The sequence below is a fragment of the Poecilia latipinna genome, unplaced genomic scaffold, assembly GCF_001443285.1.
Source record: "Poecilia latipinna isolate Pla-1442-1.1 unplaced genomic scaffold, P_latipinna-1.0 Scaffold32, whole genome shotgun sequence".
NCBI classification, from domain to species: Eukaryota; Metazoa; Chordata; class Actinopteri; order Cyprinodontiformes; family Poeciliidae; genus Poecilia; species Poecilia latipinna.
Genome location: NW_015112648.1, coordinates 788515 through 810780, shown reverse-complemented (window position 1 = coordinate 810780; position 22266 = coordinate 788515). Strand labels below are relative to the sequence as shown.

General features: G+C 36.7%; 1 protein-coding gene across 2 annotated transcripts in view; it reads left to right on the top strand.

The window, feature by feature from the left end:
• The window catches only part of LOC106953273 (transmembrane protein 132B), a 286044-nt gene that overhangs the window by 208816 nt on the left and 54962 nt on the right, over positions 1 to 22266 (top strand). For both annotated transcript variants that reach the window (XM_015041905.1, XM_015041898.1), the window contains one exon: positions 6237 to 6432. In XM_015041905.1, coding sequence (XP_014897391.1) covers positions 6237 to 6432 — 196 coding nt within the window. The remainder of the gene's footprint in view (positions 1 to 6236; positions 6433 to 22266) is intronic.

The window sequence follows — 22266 nt, the reverse complement described above, 5'->3', positions numbered from 1 at the left end:
CAATATGCTGAAGTGGCCCTCGGTGAATTTGAGTTTGACACCCTTGAGCTAGGAGAAATGTGTCGGTAAATCTAAATCTGCAAAGAATATGAGCAGTTTTGGACTTAATCTTATGTGTTAACCTTTAATAAAATGGGTTTTAAATACTCTGATTGGACTAAACCAACCATTAATAAGGCTCATGGTTTAGGCTTTTAGAAAAGGTTAGCATAGTCATGGTATTCCACAGGTAACACAAAAGCTCCTTTATATGAAAATAATTTAGTGGTGTGACTAGGAAAATAATGCCCTTTCAAAAGTAAGATGTAATATAGCTTGAGTAATAAAATTCTTCACAAAAGTAGTTCCATATGTGCCCACTTAAGTGTAAACATTCATTGTGTCTTTAAAGACCTTGTGGTCTTTAAAGACACAATGAATGTGTCTGAAATATCTCAGGTGCCAAAATTACACCGCCAAAAATTCTTCTGGAAACGTTTACTTTCTACTTCTGTCTTTTAATAAATATTTCCAATATTTCGATTTCTAAGAATAAACACATGAGCCAATTCTAACTCTCAGTGAAATGAAGCAGTTTGACACAAACTGCTGTGTTTTGATCCAGTGCAGGTTGGCGTGTATTGTTGTTACAGTTGTGACAGAAAGATGGACGGGTCCTTGGCGCTTGGTCCACTGGAGGTGTCGCAGGATCGGTGTGTGTCCTTGTGTTTCCCCCCTGGGTATTTGAGCCAAGTCCTTTCTTACTCACATGCCACATATGACAAATCCATTTAAACACACACCTGCACACACAACTATACATTTCCTGAAATATTTAAAAACTGCAAAATATCTCAAGCCACCTTTCAGAGCAAGAGGTGATCTTTCTGTGACTGCAATCATGATTTTATCTACGCTGGTCCAGACTGGGTACTAAGTTGTTTAATTGATGGCTAAACAGAAAGTAGGGGTGGAGAGGGTCAATAATTTCTTCTAATCAGCTTCAAGAGTCCCATAAGTACCAAACAAGTTAGACACCAAAGTGAGTCCAACCGTCACATCTCAGAAATCACTCGCCGCTGCCAGAAGTGTCTCCGTTTATCTGGGTTTATAGGCTAAGCCATCCCAGCTTCCCCAAGCAGTTCCCAGAGCAATTTAATATCAAAAAGATAGAGATCTGCCTGTCCTTCTTATTTTATGGTTGGCTATCAGGTGACAGACAGGGACATTTTTTTTAACTGTATTCAAACTATTTGAAGTGTGCATTGTTAAAATGCTAGATTCTCATCACATCTTTGACATTAATTTAGCAATAGCTGCAATAAATTATTGAAGCATTTTTTCAGATTTATTTTGTTTATTCCAGTTTTATTGCTGTTATGAAACTACATTTGGAATCAGCAATTCCTGTAGATATATAAACAACATATTAAACTGAAATAAAGTGTTATAGTGAGTCAAATAAGACATCTATGTTCAAAAACATTTGTTTTTGTTGGCCAAGGGCACAAAGTACATACACATTATTATACATACATAGAAGTTATTCTTTTTAGTTGTGATTTAAATTGTTGCTGATGGCACTTTTTCCTCCCCTTCCAAATCAGAAACTGGTAAATGTGTCAGATATTGAAAGCCAAAGGACTACTACTAGAAGTCAATAGTAATATCCCAAAGAGCGACGCCCTGATGCACAAAATACAGTTTACAGCAACAGAGAGTCAAGGTCTGTGGTTCCAGGCAGCACATCATTATTCATGTATGCTAGTTTGTTTCCATTTTAAAAGGGGCTAGAAAAGCTTTTCTCATGGCAGAAAACGTTTATTTTCAAGATGCTTGGCTACTTTAAAAATGTTGAAATTCTTTAATGTTTTATGCTGTCATTTAGTTGAATTTCCATCCCACCCTAAAGTGCACGGATTTTAGGAGTCAACTGAAATAACAGCAATTTTCCTGTCACTTTTGCAAACATTTGCAAAAAGAAAAAAAAAACTTATTTGGCATATTTCTACAACTTAAATCACTATTCTATGTCAGCTGTTCAAATTTAGCATTTTTTTATTTAAAAGCATTTTTCCTGGTTCCATGTATAAAAGCCAAACAATTCAGAGTATGTCTCTTTAACAACTTTCCCTAACCAAGTCAAGTAAGATGTTTATCTACTAAAAGATGTAAGGATACAATTGTATTCAGTAAATTAGAATGCTATTGAAAAGTTCATTTAGTAAAAGTTCAGTAACTCAATTATCTAAGTGAAATAAATTATCTAGAATAATTACACAAAGACTAGTGTTTACTTCCCATTAGGATTAGCGTTGTCTGAAAGAAAACAAGCTGAAAAGTTGTGACATGCATGGACTTCTCCAATTTCTTTATTTGGCCAGCTCTGAGTTCTGCAGAGTACCTCTTGTGTGTGTCTATGCGAGGGAATGTCTTTGTGTGTGTATGCACTAGAGGACAGTGTAATATTGTTTCAGATCCTAGTGGTTGTGACGGAGCTAACACCTGAATGAACCTGTCACTGCAGACACATTTCTTTTTCTGCTCCAGTGATTACACTGCACCGAAACACACTCAACAATTTTTGGATAGGTCTCAGCACATGTGTGCTATCGACTTGTGCGCAAGGCGGAGAAACGGGAGAAGTGTGTTGCTTGTGTATCGCCTGTGTGCATGTATCTATGAGAGTGGGAAAGACGGGAACGGAGAGCGACAGAGCGTTGTGTCTCAGTGTGTATGTGTCGAGGCTTATCCAGGTTTTGAGTTTTTGTCCTATGAAAATTTTAAACTGGGCTGGTGCTAATATGTCCTTTGCGATTAGGAAACATAAACAAAGAAAAGAAAAGGAGTTCAAGGGACACCAATAAATTAATAAAGGTGAACAGATATGCAGCAAAAATGTCAGATCAACTAAAAAGTAACAAGTTTGAGTGAAAAGATGTTTACCAAATTTTAAAAAATAAAGTTTTCTTGCCCATTTATTTTGTTGTCTTCACCACCAAGTTTCGTCTAAATGATTTAGATTAATCATTTTATAGAATGGCCATTTTAACACAAATCTACTAAGCAGCGATGGATGGATTGAGTTTTCTTTTTCTTTCTTGAAGGTAATTGAAGAACAGGAAATGGGAAGCATATGTACCAAAATGTAGCATTTGTCTCTCCATCTTGTAAACACCAGCAGTATGTGATGGTAGGATATGATGGAAGACTGGACATGAGGTTAGGTGAAGACAAATGACTGAGAATCAAGCATGACGGTGAAGTAAAAGAGGTCAAGGCAAACTGACACTCCATCAGCTTTTCCTCCTTGATCCACTTCTTTCACTTATCATCCACCCATCTCTGCAGACAAATGCCTTGATTCTCACACAGACACCATTTACTGCAAACCCTCTGTGACTTCTTTTGCCATGACCTTAATATATACGTAATGCATATGTCTTGGAGGAGGTTAAACACTAAAACTTTTACCTTTTATCCAGGATTCACCGTCTCTGGGGTTTGTGTGTATGTCTGATTGTGTGAGAATGTAACAGAAGGTTCCTTGAGGGAATTGACAAAACAGTGACAATACTTTCTGTTTATCTGAAATGTATCTGCATTATGTCTCTTCTTGCAATCATAAAAATACAGTAATATTGTGCACATTGAGCCGTTGTCTGTACAGCTTTTGTGTTGCACTTAGTGTGAACTGCAAACCTGTTTTCTGCATCAAATTGTTACATTTCAGAAAGCAGTTAGTATAATTCATGCTAGAAGTGGCACTGACACGCCATTTTATGCTGCTCAATGATCTTGTAATGAGCACTTCAGTCCTTTCATTCATAAATTCCTTCTCAATCTGTCAACAGATCTGCAGAAAGACCATAGAAAGTTTGAGTATCTTCACTGTACTGATTAATCAAATATTTTTATTATACTTTATCTAGATATCTTTCATTGATGAAATGAAGATATCTGGTGAGCAGAAAGACAAACCAAACAACAAAAATCTACAGTTTAAAGAGTTGCTAGGCTCCATAAGGTAACCCTTTTAATTCACACCAAAGTGCCTGATTGGTTTTAGAAAAGTACACGGTAGCTTCCAGGAAATATCCAGGTATTCCCGTCACTAACTACTAATTTCTCGAATGTAACTTTTACGTTTCAGGAGACAGTGGGAGTATTAAGAATCAGGGTTGGGGATTCTTACACATGCACAGTTTGATTTTTTTTTTCCCCTTCAGAAATGTAAACATCAACTTTACTCGTGTGAATCAATTCATTGTTAACCTAAATTTGAAAAACTTAATCTCAGTTTAGTCTTCTACAGTTACATTTCAGATTATGCGTTAGCTGTGTAAAAATGCTTTGGAGTCTAAGAATAAGCTCACTTTAAAAATACATTTCTTCAATTGTAATATGTGACATATGTCATGTATGTCATGCAGGAAACATGTATTACTAAGTGAAACCCAAACAAAAGCCCAAACTTTGTGTCTGGATTTCTCCCTCTTTGATCCCAAGATCTAATAAAGTTCTTGAAATCTCAAACCTTTTGCTACGTAATGAGTTCTAAAAAATAAACTAGAATCCCTCAATGAAATAAACCTAATTTTAGTAAATAATTTTGTTCACTAAACAATAACTGAGTCCATATTATGTGTTACAATCAAGCTCAGAAAGACATTACGAGGGTACTATAATAAAATAGCTGGTATGGTTAACCAGCCTTACAGGTTGGTTAATGAGTGTTTTAAGATAATATTGAACAAAGAAAGGTAAAACCAGACTCTCAGGAGACATCAAACTAAAGGAGGATCTGTGGCCTCATGGATGTTTCTAAATCAATAAATGATTTAAATAAAACTCTCCTAATTTGAGATACTTAAAACTACCCAAATCTTCCCTCATTAAGAATAAAACAAAAGAGACATTAATTAAACATATATATGTGTGAGGTAGCACCTCTGAGATTACCGTACCAGTAATCTAAATAGTTGAAGTGGCGGGAGTAACACAGAAGAGAACCAGACCTGACCTGCCTCCAAGTACACAATTGATGTAGGTGGGCCATTACTCAACATATTGGTCCAAGACAAATTAAATTGGTGACTAAACAAGCGCAGTCTCCAAAACATACATTCATTTAAGTCCCGAAAACAAAAGACACAAGGGTAAGCTGCTCAAATCGAATCACAGTCACCTAGAATGTAAGTGTATTTCGATATTTAAGCAGCTGCAGATGATCAGCCAGGTGAGCAGAGGGCAGAGCTGATTGGTTCACAGGGCTGGAACATCAGTCCAATCAGCAGCAGCAGAGATGGTGAGCCACTCACAGACTGGCAGATTCTGCTTTTAGTACAAAAAACACAGAGACACTTAAATGCAAACAAAAGACATGGTTACTGTGACATTAAAAATCATCCAGTATATTTACCAGGTAAACAATTACTCAAAATTGCTTGTGAGACATCCCTGACACCAAACATTCATAGGATTGTTGTGGGGGTTTATTACATTTATTTATATATATTTTTTTTGAAATCCTAACATCTAATTTTAGATTCAATTTGCATCAATGCTTCTGACTGCACCTGCCAGGATGTTCTCACATTGTGTTGCAGAAACTATATAATTACTTCCCAGGGTGGCAGTGATGTGCAGCACAAATGAGGAGAGAAACCCCTCCTCTCATTTACATCTTCTCATGCTATTGATCCAACAATGAAATATTGATAGTCATTACTTCCTTAGCAACACAAAAGTTGATGATGGAGATCAGTATACAGCTGTATTTCCACTGATTGTTGCATGACGGTTGTCAGATCTATACAATCCTTGGCAGGTTTGATATCCCTTGTGGTAGCAATTTTTTATGATGGCCCATTACCTTCAGACTAAAGAAGCTTTTGAACAGGTTGTGGAGGTCTTTGAGTCGAGAGGTTGTCTTAATCTGGTGTGAAAGAACCCTCAAAGACACAGGATACAGCAGCAGTCCTAAAGAAGTTGTGGATGCACTTTAAACAATTCTTTGGTTCCCAGCAAATTCCTTTCTGTGTTGAAATACAAAAGCGTTATTTTCAAATATTTGGAAAAGAATACAATCCATGAACAAATGTATTGCATTAGCAGTGTATAAAGCATCCAAGCTTGGTCACAACTCTACATGCTGCACATTAGCAGTCAGAATGCAAACCATTCCCCCTGGCAAAGTCAGTATGAGTCTTCAATAAACATGTCGAATAACTGATATCCTCTCTCTGTCTTTATAGATTGGACAGTCACTCGTATGAGGTAATGCAGCTGGACTTTGAGGTTGACAACGTGATTAATCTGAAGCCAACACAGACTTTGCGCTGGACTGTGGAATACTCCGCTAACACACAGATGGCTTTGAAGCAAACCGAACAAGTTTCCCACCTCTACATTAGCAATTCCGACATCCAGGGCATTGTGCCGCTGGCAGAGGTAAGAGATTTGCTCCCAGATGAGAGCAGATACAGATCTACGATTACAGCTGCACATATTTCTCATGCCTGAATGGATTCCATTTTTCATCTCCTCTTTGCTCCGCCTCCTAACCTTTGTGGCGACACCCCAGTCCTTCCCATTCGTTCCAGTTAGCCTAAGATTAAAGTTCACTTTGTTAATCCTGCACTTGATGCAAAGCTTCTGGATTCTCACACACACACACATGGTTTTAGCCCACCAAAGTTTTAACAATAAAAAGTAGAGCCATAAAAACACGTAATAATGTACTTTGATAGCTGACAGAGTCTAGTTTTCAGTAGAAATCGTCTTCTGTTTTTACACCTGTCATTCTAAATAAGTCAATCCAGAGCCTAAGCTACTTCCAGCCTAAGCCAGGCATAAAGATTTACGTAAGGATAGCAGGGAAATATTCCAATGCTATGTGTGCAAATCTTAACTAGAAAGCTGTTGTTTTTTGTTTGTTTGTTTGTTTTCTTGTGGGTTGTTGTGTGCAATTAGAAGCCTCGTTAAGTTTTTCATTAAAACTTAATGAAATAGTAAAATTTTGTTTTATCTGTGTGATTTTCTGCACCCAAAAACACATTTATAAAAAGAAATCTAAGTTGAGCTCCAAAATAAACATTACAAAACATTTGTAACATTTTCTAATGTGTGAAGCTCATTTACATCACACATTCACAAACTCAAATCAAAAACTATGGCTTAAGAAAGGCAAACTAGAGACCACTGGCTAAAAATGAAATGAGGGATGAGTTTCAAAATGTTCCTACTTCCATTACTACTAAGGTCAAGCTAATCTGGCCTGATAGCCCTCCTTCAAACAGCAAAGTCCCAGTGACAAAACCCAGTTTTGCTTAAGGGATTTCATTAAGCCTCCTCTTTTTAGCAACTATAGGAAACCATTATTTCAAACTGCAACACTACAGGATTTACATATAATACTTCTTCATCAATATAATGATGGAATGACAAAAAAAATACTCAAAACAGAAATACAATTTAATGTGAAATCATGCCAAAGCTCCAAGTGCAAAGATAGAATATATACTTATATGCAACAATCAATGACAGCTTTCTGTGGACAGCTAAGTTTGTATCATCGGATTGTTGAGGGTTAAATTACTAGAATTCATTACAAACATAGACTGAAAGGTCCTTTCCTTCTCTGAAACAGCAAACAAAACACTATCACACAACCTACTTCTACTTCACATTGTTGGATGACTATAGGAAACCATTGTTGGTTGCAAAGTTCTGAAGAGGAAGTTAAAACTTCCAGAAATGAAAGGGGCATTATACATTTGTACTAAATCTATTCCTTTCATCTGATGTTTAAAATCCAGTCCAAATAATTCCCATCAGAAGTCACTGAATTAGTGAAGAGTCCACAATTCAAGCCTGACGTGACAACTACACCAGGAAGGGTAACAGCTACGATAGTGCTGACATTAGAAAAACATTCTTTGATATCTTTCCTTTACACAGACACCACAAGTTTCCAGTTTGACCTGATAGCTGGGGAGCTATTCTTGATTTAGTGTGGTATGTATTTTTCAGGTGGAAATTAAACCTTTGGGGTTTAACAAGTTAAGAAGTTAATCTCTGGATAAATACATATGCTTTCTGAATGCCTTAAAGGTTTTATTACAGAACATTTGAGGAAAAAATCCCATCACAATAGAGAAAATTAAAGCATGGTCAGGTTCAAAATGGTATCCAAGCTTTTAACTTTTCATGGAGAATCGATCTCCTATAAACAGAGTATAACATGAAGACCAGTGCTGTTGTCAGCTCACAGTGGTATCTAACCCAAAGGTGCTCATATCATATTTATTTCATTAAACTAAAGATAGAGAGATTCAGTGAGTGTTGGGTTTCAGTATTTCAGACCTAATAACAGATGGCTATCCTTGCAAATTTTCAGGTCAGATAAGTAAAGCAGGTTCAGGTTCATGGTGACTCTTGAGATGGTTTAGGTAGGACAGGTCACCTTAGTAGGACAACTGTTAGTTGTACACCTCATAAATCAGATGTGAGCGGCATATAGACAGCACATTGAAAAAAACATCCGACAAGGCATTTTTAAAGATTGCACAACCAATATGGGACATAAGGTCTGCTGATGAGATGGACCAACATTTTGCTTTGGCATTTGTGGTGCAAGAGTATCCTCACAGTGATGGCGTGGGCAGCATCATGCAGTTGGGATTCCTTTGCTGCCATATACAGAGAGGTGAAATGTAGAGATATACCCTGAATTATTTGCAGCTGTAACTGAAGTGAAAGGTTTTGATAGAAAGTCTTGACTCAGAGGGCCTGACTTTCACAAGATAAAAGTAGAACTGGTAACACCTAATGTAAATATATATATATATATATATATATATATATATATATATTACTGACCAAAGAAAAACTTGAAAGGCAACTTTTTTTTCTGATGTTTCCGACAGAACAATTTACCCAATTTCTTTGAGATGAATAATTTGTTGCATTCACTAGAAGACAAAATAGCAATCATGGAGAGAGGGGTTTAAGACAATACTGATGAAAACTGACTTCCATACAGACTTTCTTCAGGCTTACTATACGGAAAGACCGTTTCATCTTCAGCAAGAATGCAAGAACAGCCTCACTTATCTCTGTATACACATATCTGCACATCCAATTTTACTTTCTCTCCCTTCATCTATCTTTTGCCTTTCCCCTCCGGTAAAAGCATCAAAATGGCTGTTATTACAAGCCATTTGGGCTTCCTGATTTGTTTACTGGAGTTGCCTGACCAGGTGTTGATTATTGGTTGGTTGTTTAAGGTGTCTGTCACTGAGAGGGGTCATTGTGATAGGTCGCCAAGATGAAAGCTTCATTTTTTTTCCCAGGTCTTTGAGAGAAGGAAGAGTAAAGGAATAGAATTAGGAGCTGGAGGTGTAACTTCAAAGTGAGTTAGATGTGGAAGCTTTCAAACAGTTTTACATCTTTCAGTTTAGCCAATTTCACATCAGAGGATCACAATTTGGGAAGCATCTGAAATACAACTACAGTAAAATATGAAATCTTGCTCACAGCTGTTTAAAGTACCTGAAAGCTGTGCGTCACACATAATTGCATCAGGGGCTTTGTATGCTGGCTTTGAAACATTATTTCTGTTTCGACTGTTTATATGATTCAAAATCTACATCAGCCATCAACTACCAGCTCGCATGTCAAGAGTCAGCTCATCAACAGGGCTGATGTGTAGGTACAGAATGGCTCTCTTTATTTTTTTTTTTTGGAAGCCAAAAATGAGAATCAGAATACTGTCTGTCATCACTGATCCATCTCCAACATTTTCCCCCTAATTCCATATATCCATTAAGGCTCTGGTCTCTTGGCTGAGCTGGGACGAAAGAATCCCTCTCCAAGAAACGAGGGATTATTAGGAGTAATTTGTCTCCTGTGGGGCCTAAAAAATTGGTTTCATCTTGAGATGAGGGGTTAGGAGGGAGAGTTGTTAGGGAGAGCTGAGCAGGGAGGCGAGAGGGGAGCCAAAGAGAGAAAGAAACACAGACATTAACAGACTGGACATAATAAACTGACTGAATTCAACGTGATTAAGATTAGCTAAAGATTTCTGCTCTTAAAAAGAATCCTGAAGCAATTTTAGTTGTAATTTCCTCCTAAGCTCACCATCAAAATAAAAGCTTATGATATTGTGTTGTATTCTGTGTTATTTGTATTTGTATCATTTTTAAAGAATTGGCTGCCAACATAGCATCAGTGAGTGAAAAGATGGCAAAAAAATGGATTTTACAAACAAAACTCCTGTGGATATAGACATAACTAAACCAAGGGACTTGTTTTGTAGCATTTTATTTATCTTAGTTAAAAAGTTCAAACTTTCTAGAGTAAAAATTCAAATTGAATGGAAATCTGTGGGAAAAACAACACTGTTTTATTTTTACATGTAATAGGAGTAGGTACGAAAATGATTAGATCCCTGCATTGACACAAACAGCATCAGTTCTTCAAAAAAAGAAAACATTTTTTTAAACATAGAATAGCAACAAAGTTTTGCCACAATGTCAACACTTTCAATATTTGACCACATCATTTTAGACTTTTCATAAACACTGCATCATTTTCTACTTACACTAAAATACACCAAAAAATTGAGGTGTTTACTGTGGATTTCAAGGTCGCCTTTGTATCATCTGACATGCTTGGGGTCAAATATACGTTTGTTTTCATGTTCTGACTCACCCCATCCTATTTGAAAGTAAAAAAGAGACTTTACTCTGCTTAAATTGTTTAATTTATTCTAATAATTAATATTGGTGTTACATGACACTGTTAGAATCCCACATAAATGTATCATTCTTAAAATGGCAATAATTAATTGTGCTGTATGTCATTTGTTGTCCTTACAAATGACACTCAATCTTTCCCACCATAATTTATGAAAACAGGGTAGAGAAGAACAAAAATTGGTCTTTGAGCGTCTAAAGTTTTTATCACCAATGACAACGCCGCAGTAAATGTTCACTCAAAATGTGCTTAGCTGTTTTTGGATTTTTTTTTAAGTGGATGTTATCCGTCTTGTATAACTAGTGGAAGTGAACGAAACCATAAGAACAAACTTATTTCTTAGCCAGTGGGAAAATAGGATCAAAAACGGATTTTCTGTGTTGTCTTTAGCCCAACAGTTCCCTTCCGGTGTCATAGCTCATATTTGTTTTTTTATGACGTTGTTGAATTGATTATTTTTGAAACAACTGACTTGATTCAAAAAATAAAAGCTAAAAGTTGAACATTTTCACTATGACAAACCTAATGGCCCTTTCTTGTCTCTTTGTTCCACAAATTTGCTATAACTATTATTTATACATATACTAATTCATGCAGATTTGTTAATTTGTTGCTCATGCTGGAAGAACTAAAATATCTGTTAAATCTTTTTATTGTCTTGTTTGTGCCTGATTGTAATTGCATAGCTTTGTGGAACTGCAGTATTTCAGTATCCTTCTCATTAGTTTCTTTCTTCAGGTTTAAACACTTTTCTCTCTCCCCTTCTCTCTGTATTCCCTAACCTCACACCCGCTCCTCTTTTTCTAAATTCCCACCCGTCCTGTTGCTACTCCATTTGCCCTTGTCTCATCTTCCTCCTCTATCTTCATCCTCCTTCATTTCTCCAAAGAGTTTCACCTCTCTCTGAGGCTTTACTATGTAATTAATTCTTAATTAGGACACTTGTTTATCTTTGTTTCTTAAAGATGCCTGTGTGTATGAGTGCATTTTCAGATCTTTTAGCAGAGCAGTTATGCTAAGTGGCTTCTTAATTTTCCTCTTCTGACTGGTTGTGTAGAAAAAGGTTAGTTAGTAAGTGCAGAAAAAGAAACTGAAAAATCAAATATCTGTTAATGAAACCATGCCCATACACATACCCAACTCATTAAAAGGCTTAAAGTTTACACCTTCTTTCATCTATTCCTTTATTTCTTTTCCTCACATCTCGAGCTTTTTCTACACTCAAACCATCTTTCTGTGTTTATCTTTTACAATTCTAACATATCATATATTCAGAAAGTGCTGTCATTATTCACAGATATTTACCAGAATTCCCCTGCTTGCTTGGTAATTATAACTTAATGTCTTTATTGCAAAAGGCACTTTTTTTTTCTTTTTCCAATTCCCCAAACTAAATAATCTGTCAAATTCATTACAAGTAAGATGCGATTCTACAGAATTTATTTCCTGTTTAGATTTGAGATGATTAATTTTAAAATGATTTTCATTGTTTCAATTTTCTACTAGAACACTTAAAAAAATCAAAAAAGGTCATGTAAGTACTTGTTTACTATGCCACCATGTTTAATCTAGTTTTCAGCATAAAACTCACCAGTAGTCAGACATACTGCACCAAACCAAGAGTTATTCAAATTCAAAGGTTCAGAAGCTACAATTATTATTTGTTTTCATCAGTAACTTCCTTGTTGAGAAAATGTGAAAAAGTTTTAATTATCTCCTGTAAGATAAAGTAATGTAGGAAGTCTAGGATTTCTTCAGGGCTGCAGAGAGAAACTTTCAAAGAAAATGAGAAACAGAAGGATAGTCAAAGCTCCCAATTTTACCATGACTGACTGATTTGATTTTTCTCCTCTGAACCAAATCTAAAACAAACTTCTTCATACTCAGTTACATAATCACATTTGGGAAGTGCTCAGTCTGACAACTGGTTCTTCATGGACCTCTAAAGCAGCAGAATCAGAGCAGATAGAGGTGTGGTGAAGTCTAAAAGAAGAGCAAATTACTCCTAAATAAATAAAATTACTAAATTAAATTACTAAATCAAAGTAATAAATTTTAAAAGAAAGAGATGTAATGGGAAAACAAAATGAGGGGCAGGGGAAAAGAGAGAGAAGAGATGGAAAACTAAGATTTATCACAGAGAACAAACAAAAATTACCATTTTTTTAGAAGCAGAAAGCAAGATTTTAAAGGGAAAAAATGAATACAAGAGAGATCACAGGAGGCTAATGAACAGCCTGATCAAACAGCAAAACACAAGCAATCATCTTAGTACTTTTTATTCAAGCTAGTGGAAACAAAAATCAATGTTTATGTGTTTTTATCTGTGCCTGTCATGTTTTAAAATTCAACATCAACGTCAATAATGTGAAAATGTTCCCCTCCAATTCTGTTTTTACTTTTTTGTCACAATAAAATGTTGTTATAAAACATTTTCTAGATAAAATATACAAAATTAAGTTGAGTAAATAAGCTTGATGCAGTCAGCTGTCCATTGACTCCACACCCTTGTTCACAAAGAAGGATTCACTCAATACAGTCTGAGTTTCCCTTAACAGCTTAATAGACTCAACATAACTGCACCGTTTTATAACTGGTATGCAATGTATGCATAAATGCATGAATAAGTCTTTTGCACTGCACCATCCGGCAAATCCTCCGACCTGCTATGCTTTTCAAGTGAGATGCAGAACTCTTTTCACGACTTGTACAAAATGCAATGAGTGTTTTTCCATCTAATTATAGTCTGGGCCATGAAAAAACTGTGACAGTGAAGAAATAAACTAGGGTTTGTAATCATTTTAATATTTACTGAATTTTGTTAAACAAGCTTCCCTAAATTGAAAGAGGTAATGGTGGAAAACAAAGAGAGGTCCAGTGGATGTGTGTCAGTCCTTCAAGTGAACAGAAACAAAGAGGAAGAGAGAAAAGAGACAAACGTAAACGGAGACAAGAGCAGGGCAGTTCTAATTAAATTAGGGCTCTGGAAATTGAAAGTACAATTCTCCCAAGGATTTCACACAAGTGTGTGTGTGTTTCGGCATTTCTAACCTTGTGCGACCAATTTTTTCATCAGATACTTACATTTTGAGGACCCAATGCTCCTTAGGGGGTCCAAAGTCTGGTTCCCATAAGAAGAATGTCTCTTCTTGGGTTAGGGATTAGGTTCAGGACTAAGGTGCGTATTGATTTTTGGTTCAGTGTGGAGTTAGGGAAAAGGTCTGGGTCTGGCATAAACCCAATTACTAAAATGAATACACTCCATGTGTGTGTGTATGGTTGGATGGCCTGTTAGCTTTCATACCAACTGTCTTCATCCCTCCTCTCTTTTCCTCTCTCTTTTTATTCTTCCTCTCTCAGTTTGATTATTCAAAATTACTCTCATTTTGTAGCACTTAACCCCCATTTTTAATTTCTGCCTCTTTTTTTGTTTCTCCCACTTTTCTTTCTCTGTTTCACTCTTCACTTCCCACTTTTCTTCTTTCTCCATCTATTTCTGTCTCAACCTTCTCTTCTTTCTCTCTGTGCTGCCTTATCGTGTTAATTTATGAAAAGGAAAGCAAAATGTCAGCCGTGTTAAGTTATCCGTTAAGTTATATTTCTATGATATTTGTCAGGGAGACAACTCATGGAAGGGAGTCCAGACATTTCCTCTTTTAAATGGATTGAATAAACTATTTGCACCTCGGCTTACAATGTAATTTTAATTTGATGTGATACGTAATGGATGGTTGTCGGAATACAAATTATTTCCACAGTTTTCCGTTTTTTATATCATTTATCCTTTCTTTTCTCTACACAAGACTTGTTTTTTTCTCATACCCCTAAATAAAATGCAATGCTACAAAGTAAATATGGTCTACATGTTTGTAATTCTGTGAATACCTCAAAGGTTTGTTGGAGTTTGTTAGTGAAAAACCACCATCCTTCATTTATAGAAGAGTGGCATGAAGAAAGCAACAGGTCTTTGCAACAGGCGCCATCAAACATCTGAAAGGTCAGATGGAAAACCAAAGCCACTGGTGGTGGCAGTATCATGCTTTGTGGATCCTTCCAGCTGGACACCAACATTAAAAATCAAGCCAGAACTAAAATGGAATGGTTAAGATGAAAGTATGTGAGTGACTCTTTTTGAGTCCAGAGTTAAAAACACTTGTAAATACGCTTGAACAAAAAAAATAACTACCAACAGATGTTTTCCATCAAATCTGACTGATCTTAAGCATTTTGCAAAGAGGAATAGCCAAACATTTCAGTCTGTAGATGTGATACGTACACCAAAAGATTTGGAGCTGTGATTGCAGAAAAAGTTGGCTTTGCAAATTATTGACCAAAATGATCTGGATACAGATTTACGTCACACTACAAGATGTTTATGTGTTAGAACTGTAAAGTATTGAAATGGCAAGTGAAAGTTTGTCATATTCCTTCTGTTGTAAACAAATTAAAAATGACCCATTTGTGAGTTTTCAGAGCTTGGCATATTGGGTTTTTAACAAAAACTCCGCTTCAAACCTTTCCAAAAGGTTATGCCTGACCTTTTTGTAGCGTTCTTTGTCGTTCTTTTGGCATTTCTTTTCCTGAATGTTCCCTGTCAAAGCCTTTACAGAACTGTATTTTTATGGAAAGATTAAGGAAAATGAGTAGGTGACTTCTGAAGGCAGATTTGAAAGCCGTGAATATTTTTCTTCTACTTTGCAATTATTTTTGTGCCTCTCACATAAAAAAAAGACATTTGTGGTTGAATCATCATAAAACATTAAAAACTTCAGGACAATGAATACTTTTGCAAGGCGCTGTATATTACAGTTCATCAAGCGTATAACCTTTCCTGAAATGGATGCATTTTCTTTTTTAGCACTTTTATTACCACCCAGCCATTTTAAAAGACAAAAGCTCCTCTCCTGAGTAGGATCCTATATGGTTATACAAACAAAAAGAAGTGTGTATCTTCCTTGGCCATGTTACGTAAAAGTATTAACACACTCCTGACAATTGCCTGTTATTACTTGTGTGCAGCATTGACACATGCTAATCTCAGCTGTCTCCAAGAAAAACATTAGGCCTGATAGCACGTTGTGGCTGTGAAGGCTGTCTGCGTGTTACTTGTGTTTATGTGCGGATGCAAACTTTGCTTGCCTGTTTGTATTGGCAAAGGAATGAACAAAGGTTAGGTGTGTCCTGATTGACCCAGGAACGGAGCAATTGACTCTCAGATACCCCACAGACTTGTTAGTACTTCATTAGGAGCTCCAATTAGCGTCATGTCCGACAGGCAGGTGGAGCAGGAGGAGACGGCCTGAAATTGGTCGCAGAGGTGGAGAGGCTAAGAATACACTTGAGTCACCAGAAATGAACTTGGAGAAAAGTGCAATAAGGAAGTGAGGTATTGCACTCTATCTAAATAGTTTTACTAGTAGATGCAACATTCATTAAACNTTGTCAAGAAGCATTGTTGGAACAACAAAGAAAATATCACACACTTCTTTTGCTATCGACCATGGTATCTTTTTTATGATGTTTCTTCTTTCTATCTGTTAAAACATTTGTGGCCTCAGAGGAGTGTGATAAATCAGAAAAGCTCTTATTTTTCTAGAAAAACTAAAAAACATTATTTTGCCTGACTTCGGTACTTTAATTCAAATTGACTCCTCTCAGGGCTGCCCTATATGAAACAGAAAAAAAAAAAAGAAAAAAAAAACACAGACCTGGAGTTCCCTAAATGTAACAAACAGCCTTTACTGTAGATACTTTTCTCAAAATCATAGCTGTGAACCAGATTACTAGAGAAAATGTTAAAATGATTCTACCTCAATGGATCAACAGTTTCTAGACAGAAAACCCACAGAAACCCCAACCAATAATTCTGGAGATATTCCATTTTGGAGCAAGACGTTGGGCCAACTGGGCTATCACCAACACTCTGCCTTAAAGCCATGCAGCAAGCCAGGGGTGAAATTGGGATTTGTGGCCAGGGAGTATCCAAAGTCCAGATGGGAATAGTAAGAGGAGGGGGACGTTTCCCAGAAATCACACTTCATTGCATTTGTGAAATTTCAGACAGATATTTTACACTGAATCAAATCAAATTTCTATTTCTACCACCAGGGAGAGTGAAAAACATTTTTACTACAGTCTGTTGTGTAAAACTACATGTTTAACATGTTTAATGGCACAATTAAAATCCCCAGGACGATTTAGATAGACCAGTTGACCTGACCACCATGTTTTTGGATGTCGTGTCCATTGGCAAGATGCTTTACTCACCTCGCCTACTGGTGGTGGTCCGGTGGCACCGGTGCATGGCAGCTTCACCTCCGCCAGACTGCTACTGGATAGTGCCAAGCTACGATCCAGTAGCTTGGCACCATCAGTGTGTGAATGTGTGTATATGAATGGATGAATGACAGAATGTAGTGTGAAGCGCTTTGGGATCCTCTGCACTTGATAAAGTGCTATACAAGGACAGGTCATTTACCACTTTACCATTTACAGGAAGAAACCTCCACCAGAACCTGGCTTAGTGTGAATGCCCATCTGCCACCACCAACTGGGGGTTTGAAAACACAGGACACATGCACAAAATGACAGAGCAGCACTGATCTAGGAGTAAGTTAAGGAAAAGTAAAAAGTAAATGGCAGGTGTAGCTCCTTTAGTGGATTTGTCTGGGAAAGAAACACAGCTAAACATACCAATGCATCATAACCGCTGAGTCAGTTCTAAAGGCTATAGGAAAGAGAGGACAGAGTTAGTAACATTTAAAGCCTTTCCAATAGCTTTGTCTAGGAGAGACGGGGTTAAACACTATCACCTATAGAAGGAGAACAGGAAGTCGTCTGTAGCATTATCTCAGTCAATGCCCCCTGGTGATAGGTGACACAGCTAGGTAGGAAAAAACAGGCAGAAAATATAAAGGTAGATGTTGAAATAACAGTAAATGATGTGTTAGAAGAGAGAAGGAGATTGTAGCTTGTAGTGAGGATGAGAAGCCAGGAGCGAAAACTTACAGGAATATGACTGCAGAGAGATAACTTATGCTTCTCTACCTATTTCCTTCATCAAAAAGGAAAGTTTTAAGACTGAGGGATGCAGGTGGATCAGGCACTGATGGAACTAATTGAAGAAAATTATGAAGTACAAAAACCACCACAAGAATAAAAGATTTAAAATACAACACAATCTCCTAACTCCAGAAAAGTCCCAGAGATTGTGATGTTTTCTTCAGCAATTGTATTTTAAGAATTGGGTGTCAGTGATCACAAGTCTTTGACTTTGACTAGTTAAAAGATACTAAAGAACAATTCATCTGCCAAATTCAAAATAGTGTAATCCCTACAAATGGATTTTTAGAGAAGGAGATTTTTGAACAATTTGACATTTAAATGATGCTACTCAGAAGTCTACTCACCTCGGTTACATACTCAAATAAGCTGCTAATGCAGCAGAAATTAATTTGAAAGGATAACGTGGCAATTTAGACCGTGGTTAATCCAGCTATGCTGATACGCCTCTTTTGCATCAGGAACATTAACATTAATAAATCTATCATTTCCTTGTGAATTTCCCTCTATAACAATTAGACCAAATTGACAGTACAGAAGAAAAAAAAAAGTGAATGAAAGTCCAGATGAGGCAGAAGGAGATGGGAATGATTTTAGTCAGTGACAGTAGCAGACGGAAATTTTGTCACTGATGCAACATTTGCCATTTGATCTCTATCAAGTTACAGTGAGTCTCAATGTTTCCTTTGGACACAGCATACATATCAAATAGTTGTCATCTACCATGTGGAACCCCTTTTTTTCCCCAATTATTTTATCTTTTAGTAAGCACTTAATAAAATATATGTACTGCTTCAGAAACAAACGAAAAAACAACAAACACCCACACAAATAAACACAAGGAGAAACTGATGAAATAGGTAATAAAACACTTTTGCTTTCTCATATTGCCTTTAAATCACCCATACAGGTAATGGGTTTTGAAATTGATTTTACTTCCATTGTACAGAAAGTAAATCAGTGCTGGTTTAACTACTGTCCTGTCCTCCAGGCAAGCGCCACTATCCACCATTCAGCAAGTAGCAGTTTAATAACAATATGTGCACGGGATCACGGGCTTTCACAATATGTGTGCGCAGCCGTAGATGTGAGGAAGTGTTGCAAATGTGTTTGTGCTCGAGCTCATCCATGAATGGGAGAATGTGCAAGACAGAGAAAAAGCATAATCTACCGGTAATGGAACATGAAACCGAGCAGAAAATTGCAAAAAGAAATGACTCCTAGGGAGGGTGCCAGCTCTGATGAAATAAAGCTCCTCATGTGTGACCTAATAAAAACACGCAGAGGGGCTAATGCCCCCTATAATCATCCCTCTATTCTTATACACAATAAGGAAAAAAAAATAAAAAATAGAAACATTGAGGCATGCACACATGGCCGGAGTTTCACCAAATGTTCACAGGTGGCTTAATGGTCAAACTACCCAGTGGGATTTTCTGTAAATCCCACCGGGTAAGTGGGCTGCTGGCTGTTTAAGAATTGCGTAGCAGTTGATAGATGATTTATAGACTTTGTATGTGGCAAAGTTATTTGTTCTGTGAACAATGACATGTAATTATGACTTGTAGTTTGTCCAATAAATGCTGTATGGCTGATCTGATGTGACAGAATTTATTAGATTGTCAGAGTCTACCAAAATCGTCAAGACTAGGGAATTAGTTTGTTGAACCAACTCAACTTGTTCAGTCCTTTGTAATTACAGCTTCAAGTATCTCTCCAGCAGCTTTGCAGCTTTTTTGCTCATTTTTGCAAAGCATTTCAAGGAAGTCAGATTGGATAGAGGACATCTATAAACGTCAGTATTTAATTTTTACCACAAGTTCTCAATTAGATTGAAGATCGGATCTTCGGCAATGTTTATCAATATTTTTTTTCCTCGTAAATGATCGATTTTCCATCCTTGAGTGTCGACATGTTAAATCCTACTCAAATCCCTCGTGTTCCAACTTGCACATGTACATTAAGAATGACATGTAACGAAGCAACCAGTTACAATTAATTAATGAAATGAAACAGAAAAATTTCATTATCTAATATAAGTGAATAAGACAAAAATGTTTCTTTTCTGCATAACCAAATACACCAAGCCACACAATGTAAAACAGATGTATAACCAAAACAGCATTTCTTACACCAGTATTACACCATCAGTTCAGTTAATTTAATCCAAGTCTATGGAACAGTCACAAAATGTCACTCTGTCCCTCTAAAATCTTAAAAATGTATCAAATCGTACCGTTTGCTAAATATCATGATATATATAATATCCCCACATATATATAAATTTCCCCACTGCGGGATTAATAAAGGAATATCTCATCTTATCTTATCTTATCTCATCTTATCTTATCTTATCTCATCTTATCTTATCTTATCTCATCTTATCTTATCGTGAGCAAAATATTGTATTTTATATCTTACTGTGAGATTAGAGTATCACTAATCTGATAAAATGTAGCTGAGTCCAAAGATTGTTCAGCAAAATATGAATTTTAGGTTGTGCACACTTCTGCGACCAGGTTATTTCCCATTGTTTTTATGTTTTTATTATTATTATTATTATTATTATTATTTTTTTTTATTTTTTATTTATTTATTTATTTTTTTTTTTTTTACAAACAAGTTTTAATTTTACAAACTTGCTCCAAAATAATAATATTTTCATGGCCCTACATGAAATAGATCAACATTGAAAGAGAGTCAACATACTAGACACCATAACAACATCATAGGTTGTAGAGCCAATAAGTAATACATACCATTTCACCAGTAAGGATAACATTAAAAGCAGTGACATAAACTGATAACTTCCTGTTGTGGGGTGAAAGGTTTGAAGTTTCTGGTAGATTTCTACTGTCTAACTCATCAGTGTGCGAGTATGCGGCGATTATAGTGCAGCACACGGGGTCCTTCCCCACTTAACCCCATGTGTCTCCTTTTTTCTCTGCGTTGACATTAGTGTTGACGAGAGACGCTCGAACTGACACAGCAGGGACATATGATTTGAGGCAGGGGAAATGGACAAAACTACAGTCAACTGTTGACCTGCCCTTGACTCTGGCTGCTGCCATAAATTTGCTAAATGACCTGGTGTCAAGCATTAGTTGTGCTAGGACAAGTCCTCTGTGAATAGCCGAAAAGTATGTAAGCATGTGCCAGACTATGTCAACCAAGTGTGTGTAAATAAAGGTTAAAAAAAAATAGCAAAAAGATTGTTTGCAGCCATCTGGCAGTGGCAGTTTCTCTGTAGCACCAGACGCAACTCATACGGTCCCAGTGGGATTCCAGCCAGCCAGCCAGTCCATCAATGGTGTTTGGTGGAGCATAGATAACACCTTATTCTGAGAGAAGAGCGAGGGAATGAGTCAAGGAAAGAGTGAAATATTGATGAGAAATGTGAAGCACAAAAATAGAGCAGCCTGCATTCCCAGAGATGGGCTATGGATGCACACAACCACACACACACACACACACTGGCATGCACACACACACAAATCAGTATGCAAGTAATTCACTGTCACACATGATGGTGTTTTTGGGTAAAACTATGATTCAGCAAGAAGAAGAAGAAGAAGAAAAAAAGAATTCGGGATCCACTTAGCAAAGACACTTTTGATAGCCTCAAATTATTAATAGCCTTTGTTATATATATTTTCAATGGAACCAAACGAAAACATAAATAACCAAGAGTAAAAATTGAAAGCTCATTATTATGATGTTACACAGCTACATGCAGCTAAACTGAACTAAGACATCCTTTAAGAACTTATGTTTAATAATAAGCACACAGCATTTTATTATTTGGACTGGAAGGGTTACCGCCAAACTAAACTGTGTTTTAACTCCACTATTCTATTTGACAAACTCTAATGAAATATGAAGGTCTTTATAATTTGGTATTTCGCCTGTCTCCTAACAATGAGAATCTGAGCCAACACAGGGGTTTTATCTTTAATGAATGCTGCAACAAGACTATAAGTCACAGAGAGCCACTGCAGCTACCTCACTGTGATGTGATGGAGCACTATTCCCAACCAGACCTGGCCAACTGCAGGAATTTAATTGCTTCAGTGACTTATTGGATGAGATTTTTTTACCAGACTTAAGAGGAAGCGAGTGAAAGGAGGTTGCTAAAAAAAAAAAAAATGAATGAAAACAAAACAATCAGTTTGCCACTGAGAAACAATTAGCAAACTGATTAACCTCTAACCATTCTCTACAGTAATAAGTTTGGCTCTTGGTATTAATTTGACATGTGATTATTTGTGATTAACAGTGGAAATGTGACGTCTCAGATTTAAAAAGGACGATTTGATTCAATGTCGGCTGAGTTGCTAAGCAAGTCATTGTCTTTGCTCATGATGCTGTGGAGAATGTCATTCAGAAAATCAAAACACTTACCAGGATCACTGTTCACATCATTTGGAGTGTAAAGCATCACAGTAGGCCAGGGTTTCTGAAGGA